The sequence below is a fragment of the Rhineura floridana genome, chromosome 4 (genome assembly GCF_030035675.1).
Source record: "Rhineura floridana isolate rRhiFlo1 chromosome 4, rRhiFlo1.hap2, whole genome shotgun sequence".
Classification (NCBI taxonomy): domain Eukaryota; kingdom Metazoa; phylum Chordata; class Lepidosauria; order Squamata; family Rhineuridae; genus Rhineura; species Rhineura floridana.
This window is the reverse complement of record NC_084483.1, coordinates 76168918-76191823: the sequence shown is the minus strand read 5'-3', so window position 1 is coordinate 76191823 and position 22906 is coordinate 76168918. Positions and strand designations below refer to the sequence as shown.

At 38.3% G+C, this 22906-nt stretch overlaps 1 protein-coding gene across 2 annotated transcripts in view; it reads left to right on the top strand.

Annotated features, from left to right (window-relative positions):
- The window catches only part of MMS22L (MMS22 like, DNA repair protein), a 143959-nt gene that overhangs the window by 19759 nt on the left and 101294 nt on the right, over nt 1–22906 (top strand). For both annotated transcript variants that reach the window (XM_061623391.1, XM_061623393.1), the window contains exons 8-11: nt 5972–6102; nt 11688–11801; nt 14420–14599; nt 18494–18556. In XM_061623391.1, the coding sequence (XP_061479375.1) occupies nt 5972–6102; nt 11688–11801; nt 14420–14599; nt 18494–18556 (488 nt within the window). The remainder of the gene's footprint in view (nt 1–5971; nt 6103–11687; nt 11802–14419; nt 14600–18493; nt 18557–22906) is intronic.

Here is a 22906-nt window from a genome sequence, read left to right as displayed (position 1 = left end):
GCATCTGCTTTGCATGGAGAAGGTTCCAGGTTCAGTTCCCAACATCTCCAGGAAGGGCTGGGATAAAGTCTTGTCTGAAATCCTGGATAGCTGCTGCCAGTCAATGTAGAGGATGCTGAGCTGGACTAACTAGTGCTCTGGCTCTTTATAAGGCAGCTTTCAATGTTCCTAAGTAATAAGGAAATAGATGAAAAGATTATAGTTCCAGGTGTGGTCATGCTTATACATGGACAGGGGTACAAACATTTCTGTGAATTGTGGGAGCCAGATTCTAAATTACGTGCTTGGGATACCCTTTTACACTTATTTGTCCTTTTGTTCATGCCATCCTCAAAAGAAATCTAGGAGAGGTTTTTCATTCCTGTAGAAGCAGCTGGTTGGACCTGATCATCTTCCTATTTCATTGCAATTGTTGTATTATCCTCCCTGTTTCAGAACTCTGCACTTTGGAATTTTAATCTGTTAATAGAAGGATCAATTCATCTATACCTGGTCAGCCAATTTTTTTTAAAAAAAAATCAATCAATTTATGCTTCTCTCTTCACAGCAAAATTCTACTTCTACAATTAAAATGTCAATACAGCTATCCACCATATATTTTAAACCAATTAACACACATTATTTGTCCTATTGATTTCGGTGGAATTTTCAACCTATTTCTTCATGTATTTTTTTCTCATCTTTTGGCTAGAACTTGTATGCTGACAGTTTGTTAATCTTTCAACATAATCCTAAACCAAATTTATTATTAAAAGGCAGAAGTTAGCCATTGGTATCCTTACATTCATTCAAAGACTAGCTATCATGTATGCACACTCTTAATATGTACGCATGTTGTGTTGTTTTTTGTTTTTAGTCTTTCATGCCTAATCTTAGGCTACAATGATATTTATTTTGAAAATCCAGTAAAATTATTCTGTGGTAGTGATTAGAGTCTTAAAGTGATTAGAATCCCTTCTTGTTTTCATATTCTAAATACAGTCCTATATCAAAAATTCTGATTGGATGGTTGTGCTTGCTTTAGCTTCTGGCTATGATTATGCCCAATGCAAGATAAGAATATGTACTCAGTTTTCTAAAAATATATTAATTGACAGACTCCATTTTAAAGTGGTTAGTACCAACCAGGCACCAATCAACATGGATCTTGAGCTGTGTCAATCTTAGCTGCTATATTATTGCCACTTTTCTCTTTTCCCTCCTCTATAGCTTTCAGATATCCTTACACTACTGTGTAATATTTGATTTAAAAAGAGTTGTGTAATTCTATGAATGTTTTACGTAGAATTAAGTCTCATTACATTCAACAGAATTTATTCCCAGGTAAGTGTCAAAACAAATAATTTTCTACTTGGCAATTTTTATAGAGCCATATTTTGAACTTTGCTCTTCACCTTTAGACCTTTCATACTGAGGAAAGGATATTTGGATTCAGGTTTGGTTCTAATGTGATGCATTGTTACAGTGTCGGCTAGACAGTGGGAAAATACAAAGTCTGTGCATGCCAGTGTCATAGACCCACCCTAAACTAGAATCGGTTTGTCCCAGGATTCAACTCCCAGACTCAGGGCAATTGATCCTGGCAATTATCTCCCTTATCAGAGTTGAGTAAACCACAACAACCCTGCAAGGTAGGTAGACTCACCACCCCTTCAACTGGTTAACCACTCTTAAGTCAAGGGGAAATCCAGAGCCCAGAATTAAACCTGCCAAGAATTCCGAAAGACAAGAGCCAAAAGAGCACTCCTTGTCCTGGAGCCTTATGCAGTAACCAAATACACAGTAGTCTGTGGGCAAGTAGCCAAGGTACCAGATTCAGAGCCAAATTCCCCTTCAGTGAACACATACTGGTAAAGAAGTCGTAGCTTTATTGAATAAATTATAAGTGCACAATTAATAGCAACAAAATAGTTCTTTAAAACCCACGCCCAAAGGGCAAGGTAAAATACAGAGAGTTCAATCACTAAACAAAACAATAAATGTAGCTGACCTGTTCTATACTTACAAAGAGGTATTTGTTGTATAGTCCCACATCTCCTCTGAGATGCATAGCTTGGGTAGTAGATGGAAATGGAACCCGCACAGGTACCCACCTATAGGCAAGATGGAACCCAGGGGAACAAAAGCTAAAGATTTCACTCCTATACTTATGGAAAAGTCCCTAGTAACAGTCCAGAACTAAGAAACCAATTGGGGCTTTCTCACGATGCAATGCTTCTTCAAGTCTTCGCGCCTAACTGGCACATCGTCCTCAACCATTCCCAGGCTATGGTCTGAAGGCACATGAGGCCAGCACCCTACTGAAGCTAAGCAGGGTCAGGTCTGGTCAGTGCTTGGATGGGAGACCGCTTGGAAACCATATGTAAGCCGCCTTGGGTTTCTATGATGAAAAGAAAGGCGGGGTATAAATGTAATAAATAAATAAATAAATAAATACAAGGGCCTTACCTGATAAGCAGGTGTTCTCAATCAGGCCTAATTAGCTTCAGCTGGGAAAAGAAACTGCAAAATCATTGTTCTCTCACAGGGCCCATTTTAGACAAGATGAAATCCCACAGTACTTTGCACAAGAGCCATATTATGTTCAAGCTTTCTTGACAGCCAGTGCTAGAGATTTGAAGGCCCGGAAAAAACCCGGAAAAATTCAGGGGGGAAAAGGTTTTTTTCCGAAGCCTTTTTTGTTTTGTTTTTTCTGGAAAAAAATGAAGAAAAATGGATTATGGAATGTTTTATTTTAGCATGATGAATAAAATGTTTCATTGAATATTGCCCCCCCCCTTTCTCAGTTCTTTTTATGGGAATGGATGCTTTACGTCTGCTTGACACTGTGGAGGACTAGTGGAGACATAATTTTCTTATCAATGTTGATGGTTTCTTCTGTGTGTTTTTTAAATTGTTTTTGCCTGCTCCTCATAAACTGGCAAAACGAAAGAGGTTCCTTACAGTTCAGGATCTTGTAGATGCATTTGTTACAAAAAAGTAAAAATTTAAAAAAGTAAATTCAATTTGTAATAATTGTTTGAATAAAATGTACTTTTAATATACCAAATGTGATAATTTTATGCCAGACCAACTTGTACATAATTACATTTGATGTTCCTGAAGTAACAAAGTGTATTTCAATCTGTAAAAAGTGCTAAAATTGCATTTTTTCAATTTTTCTGAAAATTGCATTTTTTTCCAGAAAAAAACTGGCTTTTTCTCATGGCTTCAAAATTTCTGGAAATTTTACATCTCTAGCTAGTGCATAAAAAGGCATCATATTTTATAACAATATGCCTATTTTTTCACAATGCCTATTTTTTAATCCCATAATGCTTATTTTTCACATTGTTATAGTTACTAAATTACATAACTAGTGGGAACTGTAACAAAATGTTGCAGTGTTGTCCATTTCCCCAGCTCAGACAGGGTTAGAGAGGTGTAGGTCCAGGAAAAAAGAAAATCTCGGGAAAAACATTGTTTTCTGAATTTTCCCATTTTTTCCTGAAAAAATGGGGGAGGGGGGGACACCATTTAAAAAAAAATCTAGTCTTTTTCCAGGCTTTTACATCTCTAGGAGCTCAAACTAGGAGCTCCACTGCACCCTTATTCTCCACTGCACCCTAGGAGTTTCCACTGCACCCTAGGAGTTTCCACTGCACCCTTATTCTCGGTCAGGTCCTGATCCAAGCAGATGCTTCTATGCACTTTCCCCTTCTGTAGAGTAGCATTGCATGCAGTTAGTTGACTCTGAAGCTCCTGTTGGGCTTGCTATTTCCTCTGCTCCTGTGATTATGGGCAAAAGGAGGGGGGATGAGAACCAAGAACCCAGACAGATGGTATGGAGACCTCCAGCCCCTGAAGCAAGGATATGTAGATTTATTGACTCAGACAACACCCCTTTAGAGTCCACCAAAAACCTCTGTCCTTCATAATTTAATTTTTAAAATGTGGATCTTTTGGCCTGTTTTGTTGGAGAAGGGTACTTGTTTTGGGGGGAGGCATACTCTTCCCCCCCCCCATTTTATTTCTTTTGGAGTGTGTGCCGGTATTTTGCCTATTTGGGAGAGGACGTTCCTGGTATGTAGGACTGCCTTGAGAAGTGAAGGCTGAAATGTGGGGAAAGGGTGTTTTACTGAGTAACACCCCCCCCGCAATATTTGCAGTATCAAAATTGCAGTTTTTGGAGGAAATTGGAGATGCGTATTATTCAGAACAATTGAGGGAAATATTCTGCTTTAAAGCTATTCTTAAATGATACTTTTAAGTGCAATTTATGCTGCTGAAAATTTCTTTGTTCCAAGATTCAAAGATAGTAAAGCTAGTAATGATTGCATTGTTACTGTATTTGACCAGATTATTGGGCAAGCACAACTCTTAAGAATCTATGTTGGAAAATACTTTCAAGTGGTGCAGAGTACAGACCATCTTCTGATACTTGGTTTGTGCTTGAGTCTGGCAAGCATGTTGCTCGTTTTAAAAGTTCAGTATTGGAAGTGATGGATATTTTAGTTCCTGATTAGATAACTTAGTGTGAGATATGCTACTATTTTTATATTTATTGAGATGGATCAGAATATGAATACAACAAATATGGGTTCAGGTAACTCATTTCCTCTATGGTTAATATAGACATTGAACCCTACTCCTGTCCATGTTTTCTGAGAAGCAAGTCTAGTTGAATATGGCGCTCATTCCCAATTTAAGTGTGCATATAGCTGCTACCTTAACATTGCTGTTGGTGACCATATACTGTTGAAGTATTTGGTGTTCTTACACAGTTTAATCTAAGATCCTAACATCGCTTCTACTCAATTATGGTACCTTTTTGTGGTGTAAGGTGCTATAGCAGGAAAGAGAAGCCTCATTGTATAAGCAGAATTCAGCTTGCAAATCTCTGGATACAAACCACTGGAGAGATTTTTTTCAGCTTTTTCTCCAGAACAAGTATTTTCCAAGTCCAGTTAACATTAGAACTAATGGGTGGGTAGAGAGAGAAATACATGATGTGGGGTATGTCTTCCAAGTGGTTTAGTCTGGGGAAAATCTCTCCAACCCAGACTGGTGAAATCACTCATGGCTTATCTAGACTTTCTCCATTCTGCTTGTGAACAAGCCACAAACAGAATACTGCAGTACACTGACTTAAAGATTTAGGCTCTAAATAGCTGAAAGACCACCTCCTTCCCTTCAGACCTTCTTAGGTATTAAGATCAGCAGAAGGGAGCCCTCTTGGTGGTTCCACTGCCCTCAAAGCTTGAGGGAGTGGGATGGGAGAGGGCACTTTCTGTGGCAACCCCTAAGTTCTGGAATTCTCTCCCCATGGAGGTGTGTCTGGCACCTTCATTATGCAGTTTCTATCATATGCTGAAGATGCCCGTCTTTAACCTCATCGTAAGATGCATATTTTTGACACTTGAGAAGAATATTTTTAGAGCCAACCCTATTCTTGTAATTGGAATCCATTGTAAACTATTTTAATGTTGTATTTTAAATTATTGTGACATCCCATGGGATGTTAGGATTGAAGGATGGGTAATCAAATTGATGATTAAATATTACATGATTAAATATTACATGAACAGCATCATTACTGCTATTCCTTGATTTCCTTCTACGCCATTACAACAGTGTAATCATGTAGGTATGGTGTATAACTATGCAGTCTCCCCTACTCATATGGGACAAAAGCTTTCTATGTTGTCAGAGCATCATAGAGCCACCACAGCCTTTAGAACAGGCCAAAGGATTTTGGGACTGATTTAATTGTACATAGTAAAGTTCCCTTTTCCAGCTCCAAAACACAGTGCCACTAAACTGAGGATAAATTTTGGGTTTTAAAAAAAACAACCTGTTAACAAAAAGAAAAATTAAATGAAAATGGACTTTTTTACTTGCACAAATAAAGTGAAAGTATGTATGTGTGTTTGCTGCATTCATTAAGTCAATATCAAAGCATAAGCTTCCCTCCTTTGTTCATATTTTCTAGGGCAAACAGTGTATGCTCACAAGTTCTCAAATTTAACAGGTGAAAATTTAACGAATATCAGTTTGTTTGAAGAACATTGTGGAAACCTCTTACATGATCTGCTATGTTTGTCAGCTGACAAGTATACAAAGGTATTATGATTATCTTGTTATGTAATTTTGTAATAGTGTAATATAACTGGCTCTTTAAAGTTAGACAGTAGAAGGAGTTGTCCATCTGAATGTATCATTCCATCAAATCTTTATATTTTTGCTCTTGCCTTGGCTATATTTTTTAAATAGTCTTGGGTTAGGAACTCAGTTTTCTATTTACTCATCTCTGCCAGCTGAATGAGGAAATAATTTTAAGGTGTATTTTGAGTTGATATATGTGCTGTGTTAACATCTGTGATGAGCAAAACCTGCTTTAAATTATACAAAGTAGTAAAAATTGCAAAATTGAAGAAACTGTTCAGATTTGTATAGTTTATGTAGGCTGCAGAATTTAGCTGTCTTTGGCCCCTAATTCAGATTGCATGTGGAGGCGGTGTGGGTTGGTGGTTCCCGAGTGCAGATAATTGGTCAGTTGCGTGCTTTGGATGGGGTTGTACTTCCTCTGAAAGAGCAGGTCTGTAGTCTGGGGGTGCTCCTAGATCCATCTTTGTCGCTAGAGGCCGAGATGACCTCAGTGGCTAGGAGTGCCTTTTACCAGCTTCAGCTAGTAAGACAGCTGTGGCTGTTTCTGGACTGGGATAGCCTGACCACTGTTGTCCACACACTGGTAACCTCCAGGCTGGATTACTGTAATGCGCTGTATGTTGGGCTGCCCTTGAGGTTGGTCCAGAAGCTGCAGCTGGTGGAAAATGTGGTGGTGAGACTGCTCACTGGGGCAGGTTATCGCCAACATGTCACCCCTCTGCTGAATGAATTGCACTGGCTGCCCATTTGCTACGGGGCCAAGTTCAAGGTTCTAGTTTTGGTGTACTAAGCCCTACACACCTTGGGACCAGAATACCTGAAAGACCGTCTTATCCCTTATATACCCAGTTGATCACTGTGCTCTGCAGATGAGGGCCTCCTGCAGATACCATCTTATCAGGAGGTCCATTCTGCACAACACCGGAAATGGACCTTTAGTGTTGTGGCACCTACCCTTTGAAATTCCCTCCCCTTAAATATTAGAGAGGTGTCATCTCTGTTATCTTTTCAAGGCCTACTGAAGACCTTCCTCTTTCAACAAGCCTTTTAAGTTGAGACCTTATCCCAGTCTGCTTCTGTGTTAGAATTGCTTTTTAATATGCCTTTAAACCCTTTTTTAAACAATGTTTTTAACCTTTTTAAAAAAAAGTCTTCAAAGCTTTTAAAAAATATATTTTTAAAGTTGTTTTGTTTTAATTTATTTTAATGTCTGTTTTTATGATGTTTTAAAGTGTTTTTAGTGCTTTTATCTGCCACCCTGGGCTCCTGCTGGGAGGAAGGGCGGGATACAAATTTGAATAAATAAATAAATAATAAAATGCAAACACAATTTTTTAAGCATAGTATTTTCAAACATTTTTATACCACCCCACATTTACTTCCTGGCCATATTTATATGCCAAGGCACAACCTAAATTCTTAGGTATGTGTGTGTTATGGTCATTTTATATGTTTCCAAGCATTCTCCCCACCACCACCAATAGTTTAAATATTATCAAGATCACTTGGCACTTAACACAGAATGTTGTGCTACAATTGATGTCTCTATTTTAACAATCTTGCCTGTCTATGAGGACACATTTTAAATTGTCAAGGAAAGCTTTGTAGATTTTTTCATATGCACTGAATTTCCTTTACCTACCTGTTACTGTCACAAGTTCCAGATGGCAAAAAGCATATTAATAACTCAGATAATTAGAATGTTAACCAATAAGAAGATACTCTTGCAATTATGTAAAAATCAGCCTTGCTTTACATATAACAAGAAGCAATATATACCTAAACACAATGCAGAATAGTGTGAAACTTTATTTTTTAAAGCCTAAAATAAGTGGGAGTGGTATCCAGTTGCTGTATGTGGTTGCAATACCACCTGCTGGTGGATCAAGGTAAAACCCATTTGATTAAAGATGGTAGACGAACAAATCATGAAATAGTACATTGTTTCAGAACAGAAGTAGTGATTTTGTGCTTCATTGGGGTAGTGCTTTTTTCCAGCATAGAGATTATACTGGAAACGTAAGGGCTTTAGGTAATTTGTATAGCACTTTTTAAAAAAAAAAAATCTAAAATTAACACATTTTGCTCTGAAGGTGCATGAGTGGGGTGTACAAAAACCCAACATTGCCAGAAATGCTTCCTTCACGTACCGTTTGTGAAGTCTTTGGTGTGAAACTTGAAATGCTAGTTTGTTTTATAGATTTGTGTGCGTCTAAAAAAGAAAGGAGGACACCTTGTATTTCTTCATTTATACTCCCAAAGATTCATGTTGTGTTTCTACACTATTCAGTGGAATGCACAGTAATTTGTAATGTATTGCCAAGGTCTTCATTATAACTTGATCCCACTCTGAATTGTCTTATGCAGTAGTGTCTTATGCAAATACTTGGGTGTAAGCCTTGTTGAATTCAGCAGTGCTTACTTCTGAGTAAGCTTGCATAGGATCATGCTGCAAGCCTACAAAGTAGTGGTAGTGAACCTCTGGCCACATGTTGTTCAACCCCAGTTAGCATAGTCAGGGGATGCTTGCACTTGTAGTCCAACTACATCTGGAGGGCCACAGGTTCCCCAGCCCTGCTATAAGGCATAGTATAAACCAAGAAAAGTCAGCGTGAAAATGTTTTGTTGCTGTGAGGTAATTTGATTACAGCTTGCGCACTAATAGTAAGTGTGGAACTTAAATTCACCCAGATATGTTCTTCTCTGCTTTTAAAATGCAATTGCATTCTTTTGTTAGCATGTGCTATGCTAATACATATGATTTCATTGTTGTACAGAGAAATAAAGCTCCCAGCCATCATAAGTGTACCTTTTCAGGGTGATATCCATTATTAGTCATACTCAAAGTAGACTTACAGAAATCAATAGAACTAAATCCATTGATTTCAATGAGTATGCTCGTCTCATAGCAAGATGCCCCACAATGATGGGAATGTGTAAAAAAGGATGGCTTTACCTCAGCTTCTCTTTCTATTGCTTCCTCCAATCTCTTTCCATTACCCACTTCCCTGTTTAGTGCTTCATCTGCAGGGCTGTGCTCTCTCTGCCCTCCCTCCATTATCCCCTACTTCCTCCTTTCCTAGACCCTCCCCAATATGCCCTGGAATTTTGTCCTAGAATTTCTTCTCTTGGTTTGAGCTGTTTATGTACCTTTTCTGCTTTGCTGTAGAAAAACATCCTGTTTCCTTTCTGAACTTTATGTGTCTCCTACTGCAATATGGCTCTAAATAACCTTCCAAGTACCAGTATTGCTGAACAAAGTGTCTCCTTGTAGAACTGGCAGGTGCGTGTTGGGCAAACTTTAACTACTTCATTGCTAAACAGCTTGCTAAACCCAATATAAATTTTATTCATGCTTATAAGTATGAGATTAAGAAAGCTGCCAAAAGGGCATGGTGCTGCCATAATGGCATTAAAGATTAGGTTCTTGAATCAGTCTCCCTCTAGCATTTAGGGGCATAGTCATTTGAGACATTCCAAGTCCAGTTCCACTTTCTGCTTAAGTAAGCCAACATTAAACCACAGCTCCTGGGTTAATGGGAAACTTTGGTTTAGACAAACCATAACTATTTAACAAGGATGGCGGTGAGGGAAGGAGGGGTATGTGGGCCCAGCAGGCATTCCCCACTTCATAAACTGTACCTTATGAAGCCAAGAATGTTATGCCTGAACTGGCAGGTTGTGTAATTTATTATGACTAACCACAGAAGTACTTCATTACATAAAAGAGTAGGTTTCAACTCAGTTTGATAGAAGGTGATGTTTGTTTTAAGAGATTATGTGTTGGACTCAATGGCCTTATAGGCCCCTTCCAACTCTACTATTCTGTGATTCTATGATGTGTAGACAATATGTTCAATTGTATTAAATTGCAATTTAATTTTAACCGACTATTTTAAAGAGAAGCTCTTCCTATAATTGATTTATGGGGGGGGAAGTATTTTTATTACATTTTAATGTTTGTACCTTGTTTTTTCTTCCAAAAGGAAACTCGTAGTGAGTAACAAAATAAATCAAATATTGAAAATATTGAAATAGTCAGTATTGAAAATATTGAAAAGCACAGTATGAAAAATGATCTAACAATAAAAATGCTACAATACTGTCCATAAAATTTCAATTAAGTATCCAAAGAAAAACAATTACCTATTCCCTCTGTTTAAAAATAAATAAATAAAGGTTTACGTATCATGAGCATTTTTTAAATTATACTGTTGTCTCAAGCAAATAATTTTCTTATATAGCTATTTTGTCTGTCTATAACACTTTTCCTCTCTCATATGTCCCACAATTTCTTAAAATATTTTAGGATGAAAGATTAATAGCCTCTCACCACTGCTTTTATTGCATCCCAAATAATTTTCTGATCCATTCCTGGTACAGAGCTTTATTGCTGAATTTCTTTCCTTATGGTATCCTGAACACAGTCATTTTAGAGCAATAAAATATTTATTCTCCAGCATCAAAACTGATCAAAAAGTTCAATGCTCTGTTGGATTACCATTAGATGCATGAACTGCATAAATCTGAGGCAGTGTCTTAGCATCTATTATTGTGTAGTAGGATTTCTGGGGTAACAAAAAAGGCATTGATAGGTGAATATGAATATTATTGGAAGGAATAAAAAGAGTAGTCCCACCTTGATGAGTAACTGTGTCTCAGTAAATATCTCACAGAACAATCCTACACAAGTTTATCAGACGTAAGTCCCATTATGTTCAGTAGAGTTTACTTCCTAGTATGTGTTTATATTTGCAGTACCAGTAAGGGGAAACACCTCTAAATTCTTTAAGTCCTGTCAGAAAAGTAACAGCCATGAATGGGTTATGGGTTTTATCCAACAAACTTGTATCATTTGCGCAAAAAAATCCATTTGTGCTATGGAACTTCCCCTCTCTCTTCTCCCCATGCACCCTCTGCATATCTGGTCTGGAGAGTTGAGGGAACCCCTAGAACAGATTTGGGGGGCACTCAAAGGAGGAGGGGGAGGAAAAGTAGAAGTCCTTGCCCAAACAGAACAACTTTGTTGGATACAACCCTATGTTTCGATTTATCTAAACTAGATTGCATCACCCCATAGAAATTCTAGTCTAAAATAATATCAGCATCCACAGAATTATGAGAATATTGAATTAGTTTCTTTTCCTTCCATAATTAGACATAAATGCATCCCAGTGTCATTGATGCATCTAGATAGGTACCTTGTTTAAAAATTCTTTTTTTAAAAAACACCCATTCTAATCTGTTTGTGAGTCTCTAAGAAGAAATACATAAGTATCATTAACCTATTCAGATTGGAGAGGGGGAAAAAACACTTCTCAACTATTTTAAAAGCTGTATTTCCTTCTTACACACACACACACACGCATATCGGTAGCTTTCTTCCTCAAAAAATAATTAAATTGCGTCCCCTTTTCTGGATTATTTAATCCTTTCATATTTAGAATTAAGCATTTTAATTATATTATTTTAACTACTCCAGCAGAGTAAATATTTCTGAATGTTCAGCCATCTCCTCTGAAATTGTTTGGTCATCATAGGTAAGACCCTCTGAAGCTCTAACTAGTCACCACTACCCTTGTGTCTGTGTAAAAGAATTGTGGATTCTGCTTATTCATCTACTTGACCACAGAAGTAAAGGATCCCTAACAGAGGTAAGAATAACTGCATTCCCAGCATAGATAATGTTCTTGGAAATTGTTGTATTTGAAACATATATTCAGAGACTGACAAAGTGTTCCAAACTATTGTACGTACCATAAGCACTCATTTACACTTTGCTCTCTTCTCTCATAATCTTTAAAGAGGTCTGTGTTCTTTGACCAGGAAAGAAAATAATCCCCCAAATTGTATGCCTGGATTTCAGCTTAACAAGGGAATCTGTTAGGCAATGTTGTGATCCGTATGCTTAACATGCATACAGCATACTCAAACTCTCCCTGCCTTTCAACAGTAGGAATGCAGAGTTAAAATTGGCTGCAGCCAGCACTGGTTATATATGTCAAAGGAGAAACAGTGATTCTTCTACTGTAGTCTTCCTTAAACTGGTGTCCTCTTTTGGACTACAGTTCCCATCAGCCCTAGCCAGCATGGCCAGGGCTGATGGAAGATGTAGCTTGAAATACCTAGGGGCATCAGGTTGGGAAAGGATTCTTTACTCCATCCCCAGTTTCTGTCTACTACTGCATTAGTTACCTGACTTGCCCTCTTGCCTTACCTAGTTAGGTTTGGTAAAATATCCTAGGTTGATTACCTTCTCCAGAATTGCACTGGCTGGTGATTGTTTTATTAGCAATTGACCTGGAATTAGTTCCAACCAAAACAAATCAGTTTTCACCTTCTAACTGCAGTTCACTCTCCCCTCATCTGTTCCACCATTCGCCTGACTAAATTGAAAACATGCCCAGCGGTGGAGTCAAATATTCCTTGCACACTCCCCAAATTGACTCTTAAACTATGTCAATACTGAATCCAAGTATTTAGTCAGCTCTCAGCAGTGGGACTTTCAGATTCAACTCTGATTTGGATCCTCTCCCTATTCCCATGAAGGGAGGAGAGATACCTATCCATGTCTATGATAGCAGCTCTTTTTTTAAGAGCTCAAACTACCTTTCAGGTCATCTTCACCAAAACTCCCTGTTGATGTTCTTGTGTTTCTGGGATGACTACCTCCTGATTCCCAAACACCTGGATCAGGAAATCCCCAGGTAATCCACCTCAGCCTGGGTCAGATATGCCCTCTGAACCACAAGCTTCAGCCCCACCACCTTTTCCCCAACAAGTGACCACTGGTGTAATCTGTCTGTAAAGTTGGTATAGGGATAGGTACAGAATAGGACCTTAGTTTGGTAGCAACCAAGCTGACATGTGGGATTTTGAATCAAATAAACTTTATTATATACAAGATGTTACACATGATAGTAAATGAATAAGTTGCTGTTGTCCCTATCCTACCTATCCCACCCCACTAATCCCAATGAAATCCTCACCCAAACCCTAGCCCTTCTAACATGATGTCCTCTTCTTGATCCCTATTCCTATCTAACTGTCAAATCCCAACGGTTTTTCTTTTTCAAACTCCCCTTGGAATTCTCACACACACCCTCTCACTTGTCAATCATACCTCAACTGCACCTATTAACATTCTGTTAACACTTTCTTGCCTGAACATAATTTCAAAACAGTTTTAAACATATAAATACTTCTGATTTTGTCACATTCCCCCAGACACCAATCCAGTTTACTCATAAGGGAGGATAAGTTGGGTTGTTCGCCCAACATTGGTAGAAATGTTCTTTCTTCAAGAAGAAATGGGAAGAATCTAGAGGAACTGTGTCAGAGTACCCAGAGAAATGGCTGACAATATCAGGGGTTCTGTTCCTATTTTGATTTTTTCCCCTCAATTATGAGTCACAGCAACCAAAGGTATATTGTGACTTGCAAATTTAAAGCAGGAATGGGGAACTGCAGTCTTGCAGATATCAAGAGACTCCCAACTTCCACCAGCTACAGCTTGCATGACCAATGATCAGCCAGGGTGGGAAATGTCACAACAATATCTAAATTGCCATAGGTTCCACACCCTTGATTTAAAACAAGGTGGGGACCTGGATGCAGCTAGCAGACTGGATCCTGGTTTCCCCCACCATCAGCAGGGCATTTTGACAAGTGGGTGGATGTCAGGTGACCCATTTTTCTTTGTAGTGTGGCAAGCCATGCTACAAAGGTAAATTCAAACCCAGATAAGTGGTGCTTGAAGTCACCACCGATCAGCGAATAGGTGGCAACTAAGAGTTCTGTCTTCTGCTGGAATTGGCTGCTTGTGGACCGCCTGAAGAACTGTGTAGCACATCTGATATCCACTGACTGGCTCTCACCTTGTGACAGCAAGCCTCGTCAATGCACAGTCGGGAGTACACTTTAAAGCTCCTGATTGTGCATTGGCAGTCATGTCTCCACCTGACCCCCACCTCATGTCACATACAGTGTCAGTTATGGGGCAGGTAGACATGGTCAAATGGTCTCATGGGCCAAATTGGGACCTGTGCCAGACTTAACTAGGGCTGCATGCTGGGGTTTCCCCATGCCTGATTTAAAAGAATCCCTTTGAGAAGTGATGCGGAGTTCATTCACTGAAACCTACAGGCTGGTAAAGGAAAGCAGCAACTGGAAAACTTGCAGGAGCTGGGCAGGGAGGTTGGGCATGCGTGTATCCTTCTGTGTAAAATTCAAAATGTTTTTAAAAGCTGTGTGGCTTTCTTTTCCTCTACAGTCTTTTTGGAGTTGGTTGAATAAAATTCTGAAGAATGCATTTGAAAAAAGGAGTGGCACTGAAGCAATATCTGATTTTAATTCAATTCCATGCAAGGATCTGCTGGGCTTCAGTTGGTGGATTATAACTCACATGGCATCACTGTACCACGTTGACCGTAATGGAAATGTAGATGAAAAGGTATTTCCTGCTCTAAATACTTGCATGGATTTGTTAATGTTTGTTTAGACTGAGAACTACACATAGGTATTTGATAAACATGATCAAAATGGTGTGTAATGTGTGGGTTACATCTTCAAAAGCTTTTCTCTTTCAGGATCAGTAAAATAAAGATCCCCCTCACCCCCCAAAAAGTATTTACAGTTTTTCATGTCACTAGTTAGTGCTGGAGAGCCAGTGTGGTGTAGTGGTTAAGGTGTTGGACTACAACCTGGGAAACCAGGGTTCAAATCCCCACAGAGCCATGAAGCTCACTGGGTGACGTTGGGCCAGTCACTGCCTGTCAGCCTCAGAGGAAGGCAATGATGAAACCACCACTGAATACCTCTTGCCATGAAAACGCTATTCATAGGGTCGCCATAAGTCAGAATTGTCTTGAAGGCAGTACATCAACAACAAGTTAGTGCTGAGGATCCTTACAAGTGCTAAGTCTTTATGGAACTGATACAATAGCTCTACAATATTTCCATCTTATAGAATGATACAGGCATACAACGTTGCCTCGCTATAACGTACATGCTCCATATGTCCCCATAACCCGCTTAACGTTTGCGCGCTTTGCAATAATGTACACTTTATTGGCATGATGCCGCTGCCATCTAGTGGTGATTGCGTGCAGTACAAGTGAAGACAATTGCTTCACTTAAAGGTTATTTTCGCTTAAAGTATACTCTCCGGTCCCATTGCATACGTTAAAGCGGGGTATGCCTGTGTATGGGGGTGGGACCCACATATGCAAACAAACCTGCGTAATGTGTACCAATTAACATGGTTCCCTGTGTTTAGAAAGACTTATGAGTAAGCCTGCACAGAATTGCACTATATTCTTTTACATCTTTACAGTCTCTTGATCAGTGACTTCTGTATCTGGCAGGTTGAGTACCTAAGGCCTCAAAAATTACCTCACTCTTCCTTCAGCTGTCACTTTACCTGTACCCCTCCAGTGACATGAGAATAGCACTGTGCATGCTTGACTTCGGTTATAAACAGATTCCACTGACCTGAAAGGATTGGGCCAATTTACCCCTTTTTTAAAGTTCCTGAGCTAATCTCAATGAAATTTAGGCTATTTACTGGCTATTCCCATAAAAAAGTTACCAGCTCTCTAATCTCTCTCTCCTAATCCCTAGACTTTGGCAAAATCCAACCTTTTTGAGCCAGTGGGCACATTTGGAAATATGAAAAACAGTCATAGCCAACACCTGGTTTTATAAGGTTGAACTTTTTTTTAGGGGTTGGGGTGGGGTTTACGTAAGGTTACTAGATTTGTGTAGTACTGGGAGTATATATGTAGTATAGCGGTGCTACTGTATATAGGAAACAATTTAAACTGGAAAGCTAGAAAGTTTCTCTATCAATAAGAAAATATCCAACCTTATTTAAAATTTAGAGAATGTATGGATCATATGCATCTTTTCCAAACTACAGAATAGACCACATTATCGTATCCTTAAAGGCTACATTCATAAATGTTTAAAACCAAATAGAATAGTAATATTACTACTTTTGAACATTGCAGGGGTCAATTTTAATGCTGCTTTGGGCTATTGAAATAGAGTCAGAATGACTTCAGGCTAAACATTCTTGCCTTTGAATTGTCTAAAATGACTACTTTGTAAGATATGCAAAGAGTGGTTTCCAGCTGAGCAGCTTAGCAGCTCAACAGGTGAGCCAGAAGAAGAAACTAGTTTTTTCCCTACATTGTTAAAAAGAAATACTGCCTATATACTCAAAAGTTGTGGCCCAAGTTCTGTTTCTTTTAGTAACATGACAGAAGAATGCAAAATGGTCTTTCAAGCCCTGGCTTAGGACTGTGTGGGTTGTTTTGCACAAATAATAGAATAAATCAGCCCTTCCCAACTTTGGGTCTCCAGATGTTGCTGGACTACAGCTCCCATCAGCCCTAGGCAGCAGGGTCAATGGTCAGGAATGATGGGAACTGTAGTCCAGCAACTTCTGGGGACCCAAATGTTGGGAAAGGCTGGTATAAATTTTTTCAAGATTGGGACAGATCTGAATTAATGAATGGTTTTTTAGCTTAAAATTTGATTATGTTGAACTATATGTATTGTTTTTATTCTTGTTGTTCGTCGCCTAGAGTGTCCCTAACCCGGACAGATAGGCGGCTGAAAAATAAAATTTATTATTATTATTATTATTATTATTATATTTCTTTGGCAGAAATAGTCTTTGTACAGTGGGAGTGAAGGAAAATTGACTTTCAAATCTTCTGGAATTGCTTGCAAACCCTCTGTTTTAAAAGGCAGGGCTCCTTTTATCAAAAAGAGCAAACTGAAAGTGGAATATGGCAGACAGTTGACAGTAATTTCAATATGGGTTTGGTTTGTTGGCTCAGTAAACAACTTGTGAACTGCTTCATTATGCTTTATTCTAGTACAGGAAAGCTTTTCATTTACTCTTCCTAGACCATGACCACATGTTTTGCATTAAACTGAGGAAGTCTTGTATCATTGTTTCCTGCTCCCATATCACTAAAATTACTTGTGTTTAAGGACAGAACTAACTTATGACCCAGGTTTTGTATGTTGTTTCTGATGTTGTAGAAAGATTACTAAATTGCTAGCTATAATGCACATAATGTCCACTGAAACGTGCTGTTCTTGGTTGTAGCTGTTCTTGACACTTCAGGGGTAGTATGCTAGGCTTGGATTTTAAAATGTAAAAATCAAGAGTAAAAACTGAAGTGTGTTCATGGTTTCAGAACATTGTTAATAACAGGTAGATTTACCTGTGTGAATATTTTCCTCTGGCTTGTCTAGACTAGAATAAAATACATTTGTTCTCTGTGAAGACAAGAAAAGTTTTGCTTACTAAACTTAACCAAATCTAGAGAAAAAAGGGGAGGGTTTTATATAACCATTTGTAGCAACAGTTAAAGAGAAGTAATTTTTTCACATCCTCACTTAGAGCTTGCTGTGGACTCCTTTGGGAGGAAGGGTAGGTTATAAATTTAATAAATAAATAGCTCACTTTCATGTTTGCAGCCCTGGGAAGACAGAGGCACTGTGGGTAGATAGTTCCAGTGTGTGGGAGGTTGGTCATTTACCTGCTCTGGATGGGATTACTCTCCCTCTGAAAGAACAGGTGTGTAGCTTGAGAGTGCCCTTGGATCCATCTTTGTCACTTGAGGCTCAGGTAGCTGCAATGTTTAGGAGTGCCTTTTAATAGCCTATGGCTGGTGTGCCAACTACAACCATTATTGGAGAAGGATAGTCTGACTGTGGTGATTCATGCATTGGTAACCTCAAGACTTGACTATTGCAATGAACACTATGTGGGGTCACCCTTGCACCTGGTCTGGAAGCTCCAGTTGGTGCAAAATGCTGTGACTAAACTGTTGATGGCACCAGCACATAATTATGATGCTTAAAAGCTTGCACTAGCTGATCATATGTTACCAGGCCAGGTTCAAGGTTCTTGCATTAATTTACAAGGCCCTTAACAACTTGGGGCCAGGATATCTTAAGGACTGCCTGATTCCTTATATCTCAGAGCAATCACTGAGATGCATGGAGGAATCTGTGTTGGGGTCCCCCATGGCTCAGATGCACAGCTCATAATGACTAAAAGCTGTGCTTTCAATGTAGTGGGCCCAAGTCTGTGGAACTCTCAGCTAAGATTAAACATGCACCCATGTTATTAAACTTCAGGTGCATGACTAAGACTTTCTTATACCAAGAGGCATTTTAAGGTACTGTTTGGTTTTATGATGATTTTATTGTTTTATGCATGGCTTTTTTTTTTTGGTGTGCACTGCTTAGAAGTGCAGGTGGTTAATTGATATATAAATGTTTTAAAATAAATATTTACCATTCAAAATTGTCTTCCATCCAGAAGTCAATAGAATCGAACTGGCCTTATGTGGAAGACCTGTTGAAGCAATCAGTCAATAGGCAAGTAAGTATAGTCAAGTAAGTTCAAGGTTCTGGTTTTGGTATGCAAAGCCCTGTGCAGCTTGGAACCAGAATACCTGAAATATTGTCTTATCCCTTATATACGCAGTTGATCACTGTGCTCTGCAGGTGAGGGCCTCCTGCAGATACCATCTTATCCGGAGGTCCGTTCCACACAACATAGGAAGTGGACCATTAGTGTAGTGGCACCCAGGGCTGTGGAGTCGGTATGTCAAAACTTCGACTCCGACTCCTGTTTTTCTACTGTCCGACTCCAACTCCTTCATAAATGGCAAATGTATATTAATTTTTCTACTGTCTGACTCCGACTCTGAGTCCTTCATAAATGGCAAATGTATATTAATGTATTAATATTACTATTAAAATACTAAAATATTAATTTTATTTTGAAGTCGGAGTCAGTACATTTCTTCTGACTCCTGCTCCACCCAAAATTGCTTCCAACTCCATGACTCCGACTCCACAGCCCTGGTGGCACCTACCCTGTGGAATTCCCTTACCTTAAATATTAGACAAGTACCATCTCTGTTATCTTTTCAGTGCCTACTGAATACCTTCCTCTTTCAACAAGCCTCTTAAGTAGAGACCTTATCCCAGGCTGCGTCTGTGTTGGAATTGCTTTTTAAGGTGTTTTTGAAGCTTTTTAAAAAAGATGTTTTTAATGATGTTGTTTTAATATGTTTTTAAAGATGTTTTGTTTTAATATATTTTAAAGTCTGTTTTTAAGTTGTTTTTAGTGTTTGCTGCCATGGGCTCCTACTAGGAGGAAGGGCAGGATGTTACTTATTTATTATTTATTTATTAAATTATGTGAAGAATAACAGGCAAATTTGATTGGGCTAACTTGGGGGCAGGTAGACAGAATGTGAAATGGATTTTATATACCACATTGCTTTCAGAAATCTGGTTTCTTTAATCCAGGTGCATGAACAACCTTGATCTGTCGAAGCAGGATGCTATATAGTTTGCTTCTTGTTAGTGGTCAGACTCCTAAGTGGTTGTGTTTTGAAGATAAATTGTCAGATACGGTGGTGGTTGGGGAGAGATAATTATCCTGGGCATATTACTTGATTCCTTTGACAAGATGTATTTCGAATAAGAACCGGATGCTTAGAAAATGTAAGCTCTATGCTGAATCTGAGGGTATCAGGTTGAGAGACGTGATGGGGGAGATAGTCTATTGCATTGAAAATTCAGCTATATCCTCATCACAGCAGGAAGGTGACTTGCCTTGCTGAGCAATTTGTCTTACAGGCTTGAATCAAACTCTTACTGATAAGGTTGTAGCTTCTGAGCACTCATTTCATACCTTATCATTTTTCTTTCTCCAGAGCTGTTAATGCAGTACTTTGTGGCCCAGAGGTCAGAACTGACCTCTTTTTTTAACCTGCTTTTAAATATGTTGTACATATTAACATGTTCTTTGTAAATTTGTTCTTAGGTTGCATGGCATAAATTGTAATTTATGTAACATCAACTATTACAAGAATTTCTTTAATTTGTTTGTATACTTATTTATTGGATTTATGAAGCGCCTAATAAAATTACCTGGGTGTCATATTAAGATGTATAGCAGAGGGCAGCTGATATAGTACAAAAAGGATCAAGCCAAATGATGGCTTTCCTTTTGACTTTGGCTAGTCAAAAGCTACATTTGACACTACTGTGTTATATTGTGATGGGAATGAGCTTGGAGCCTAAATCTTGCCAGCTCCTTTTCTTCTTCTATCCTCCTATCTTTGCCTTTCTTTTCCTATTTAAGATGAACCATAGTTTGTTGGGTTTGGATGGCTACAGTTAATAAAAAATGGAACTGCTTCCCACAGCTGTGTATGGTGAGGAGGAAGCATGTGAGCCAAAGGGTCACTAGGCTATTTCTCTCTCTCAAACATTTGCAGAGTATTGAAGAAACTATTTTATTCAAGTTCCTTTGAATTATTTAAAAATTCTGACAAAATATATATTATTGTAAAATGAATAGGTTTTAGAAGCTTTCATCAGTTGTCTTGATCACATTTGTAATAGCTAAAATAATTTAATTATTTTGCTATTATATATTGTTTTTAAGTATAAATAGAATTTTTGATAGGATGTAATTGGTTGCTGGAATTAGGTATAATGTTTTATAAAAACTATTTTCTTTCCAAGACTAGCTATTTTTGTGAAAACTCTTTTCCACATCTGGCTTAATTGTGTAATCAAAAGATTCATCATGTGATGGAAATTAAAGAAGAGCTCTTGGTGATCTGAAATTCTTTATTCCTACTTTATCTTGGGATAGTAGTCATGTACTGTATAACAAGGATGTGTCCTCAGAAAACAATGAAGAAATTAAAAGAAAGTCTAAAAGTAATATTTTTAAAAAGCTATCATGTTCTCACTATCCTACAATATGTGCACTTCTCTTTGATTCAGGAAACGTCAGGAAGCCATAGCTAATTATGGCTCCCTATAGTGCTTTTATTTTGTGTTGTATGTATGGTAAAAGAAATACATGAAGCTACCAAATTATGATGTGGATGAATAACACATGAAATATTTAAAATGTATTTTCATCCACAGTAACATGTAGTTTCTATGATTTTATAACATGTAAATCACATTTCTAGTACATTTAACTGATGTGCTCTTCCAAGTTGCATCTCCTTTTCATTGCACTTAACCATTTTTATATTTAATCCCACTCTGCAAACAAACATGGTAGTAGTTGCTGGAATCCTCACAAAATTATTTTTGTGGCTGCAGTTGCTGTTATATAAAAGATAAATTGTATGTTCTAGGTATATATCACTATTGTTTTGATTATATGTGTTGTAACCTTACCAATATAAATTAAAAGCTAGCTTCCCTGTGAATTCTGACTCCATATCCAGCAGCATCGGAGTTCATTTAAGGAAGTCAGCTATTTTAGGTGTAGTTATTATAAATTTTAAGGGAGTAGTGCATCAACTGTGTTAAACTGCTTTGATGTTTTTAATGAAATAGCGGTATACAAATATATTTTATAAATAAACCCAGTTTCAGTATGTCTTCTCCTTTGCTAGTTTATGCAGGACTAATCTGCTGCTGAAATTTTAATATCCTTCAAGAAATATGGAAAGGCCGTAGCTCATGATAAAGCATCTGCCTTGTATGCAGAAGGTCCTAAGATTAATCCCCGCTAGGGCTGGGAAAGACATGTGCCAAAAACCCTGGAAAGTCGCTACCAGATAGTCAATACTGAGCTGGGTGGACCAATGGTCTGACTCGGTGTAAGGCAGCTCCCTATGCTCCTAAATAAAATTTTGAATTTAGATGACTTATTGGGAGGGCTAGATGTTAATTATTGCCTTTAACATACCCTTTGGCATGCTTCTGGCAGCAAAGCAAGCTGAGGTTCCCCAGCTGTCTCTTTCTGGTCTCTAGACAATGTGACTTTGGTGTGGGGATTCCTTCCTGACTTCTGACCAGTCAGATGCAGTTATGAGCAAAACTCACCCACTCATTCCCTTCCAAAAGGAACATGTGTGGAACTCAGTAGGGTGCAGGCACCATCAAAAACAATATAGTTAATAGTCATAGTTTTAGTAACTGGCTGCCCTGGTTTCCTGCTGGGAGGAAGGGTAGGATATAAATCAAATAATTAATAAAAAAATAAAAAAAATAAAAAAATAACTGAAATCATCACAATCTTCTTTGGGTGGTGATGGGGATTTTTTCTTTTTAAAAAAAGGAAAGATGGAATCGTTGATTTATGGTTTACAGTGTGTGATTTATATCTTTAAATCAATTATTCCTCGATATTTAACTTGAGTTCATACACACCATAGGTCTATATAAAAGCTGGCCTCCAGAGTTCCGCTATGTTATAATATCACATCAAAGAATTGAAGCCAGGGAGGAGTATGCAGATGGATAATGTGTGGGGCCAAGCTGATGTGATTTGAGTTCTCGCTGGCTTCTCTTGGAACAAAGTAGCTGTAATCTGAATACAGTTAAGAATGGGGGACGTTTAGTATATTCAGTTTCTCGGGTGAAACAAAGATAATCCTGTGGTAACAACATGGAATCTTGATCTTAGAAATGAATGAATGCAGTCTAGCCAATTCCAGAATAGTTTATAGAAAATTAGACTTAATCTATACTTTAAAGTGTTAAATTCCTAGCTCACAATGGCACATGCAGAAATGCTGCATGTCACAAAGTGCTAGTTACCAGCAATATCACAACAGAATACTTGCAAGGCAAGTGGGCCAAATTCATCCTGCTATTCACAGTGGCCAGAATGTTCTTATAATGTGGAGTTTCTATTGTTTCCAGTGGGCCTTAGCCATTAGAAAATGTTCTTGGCACA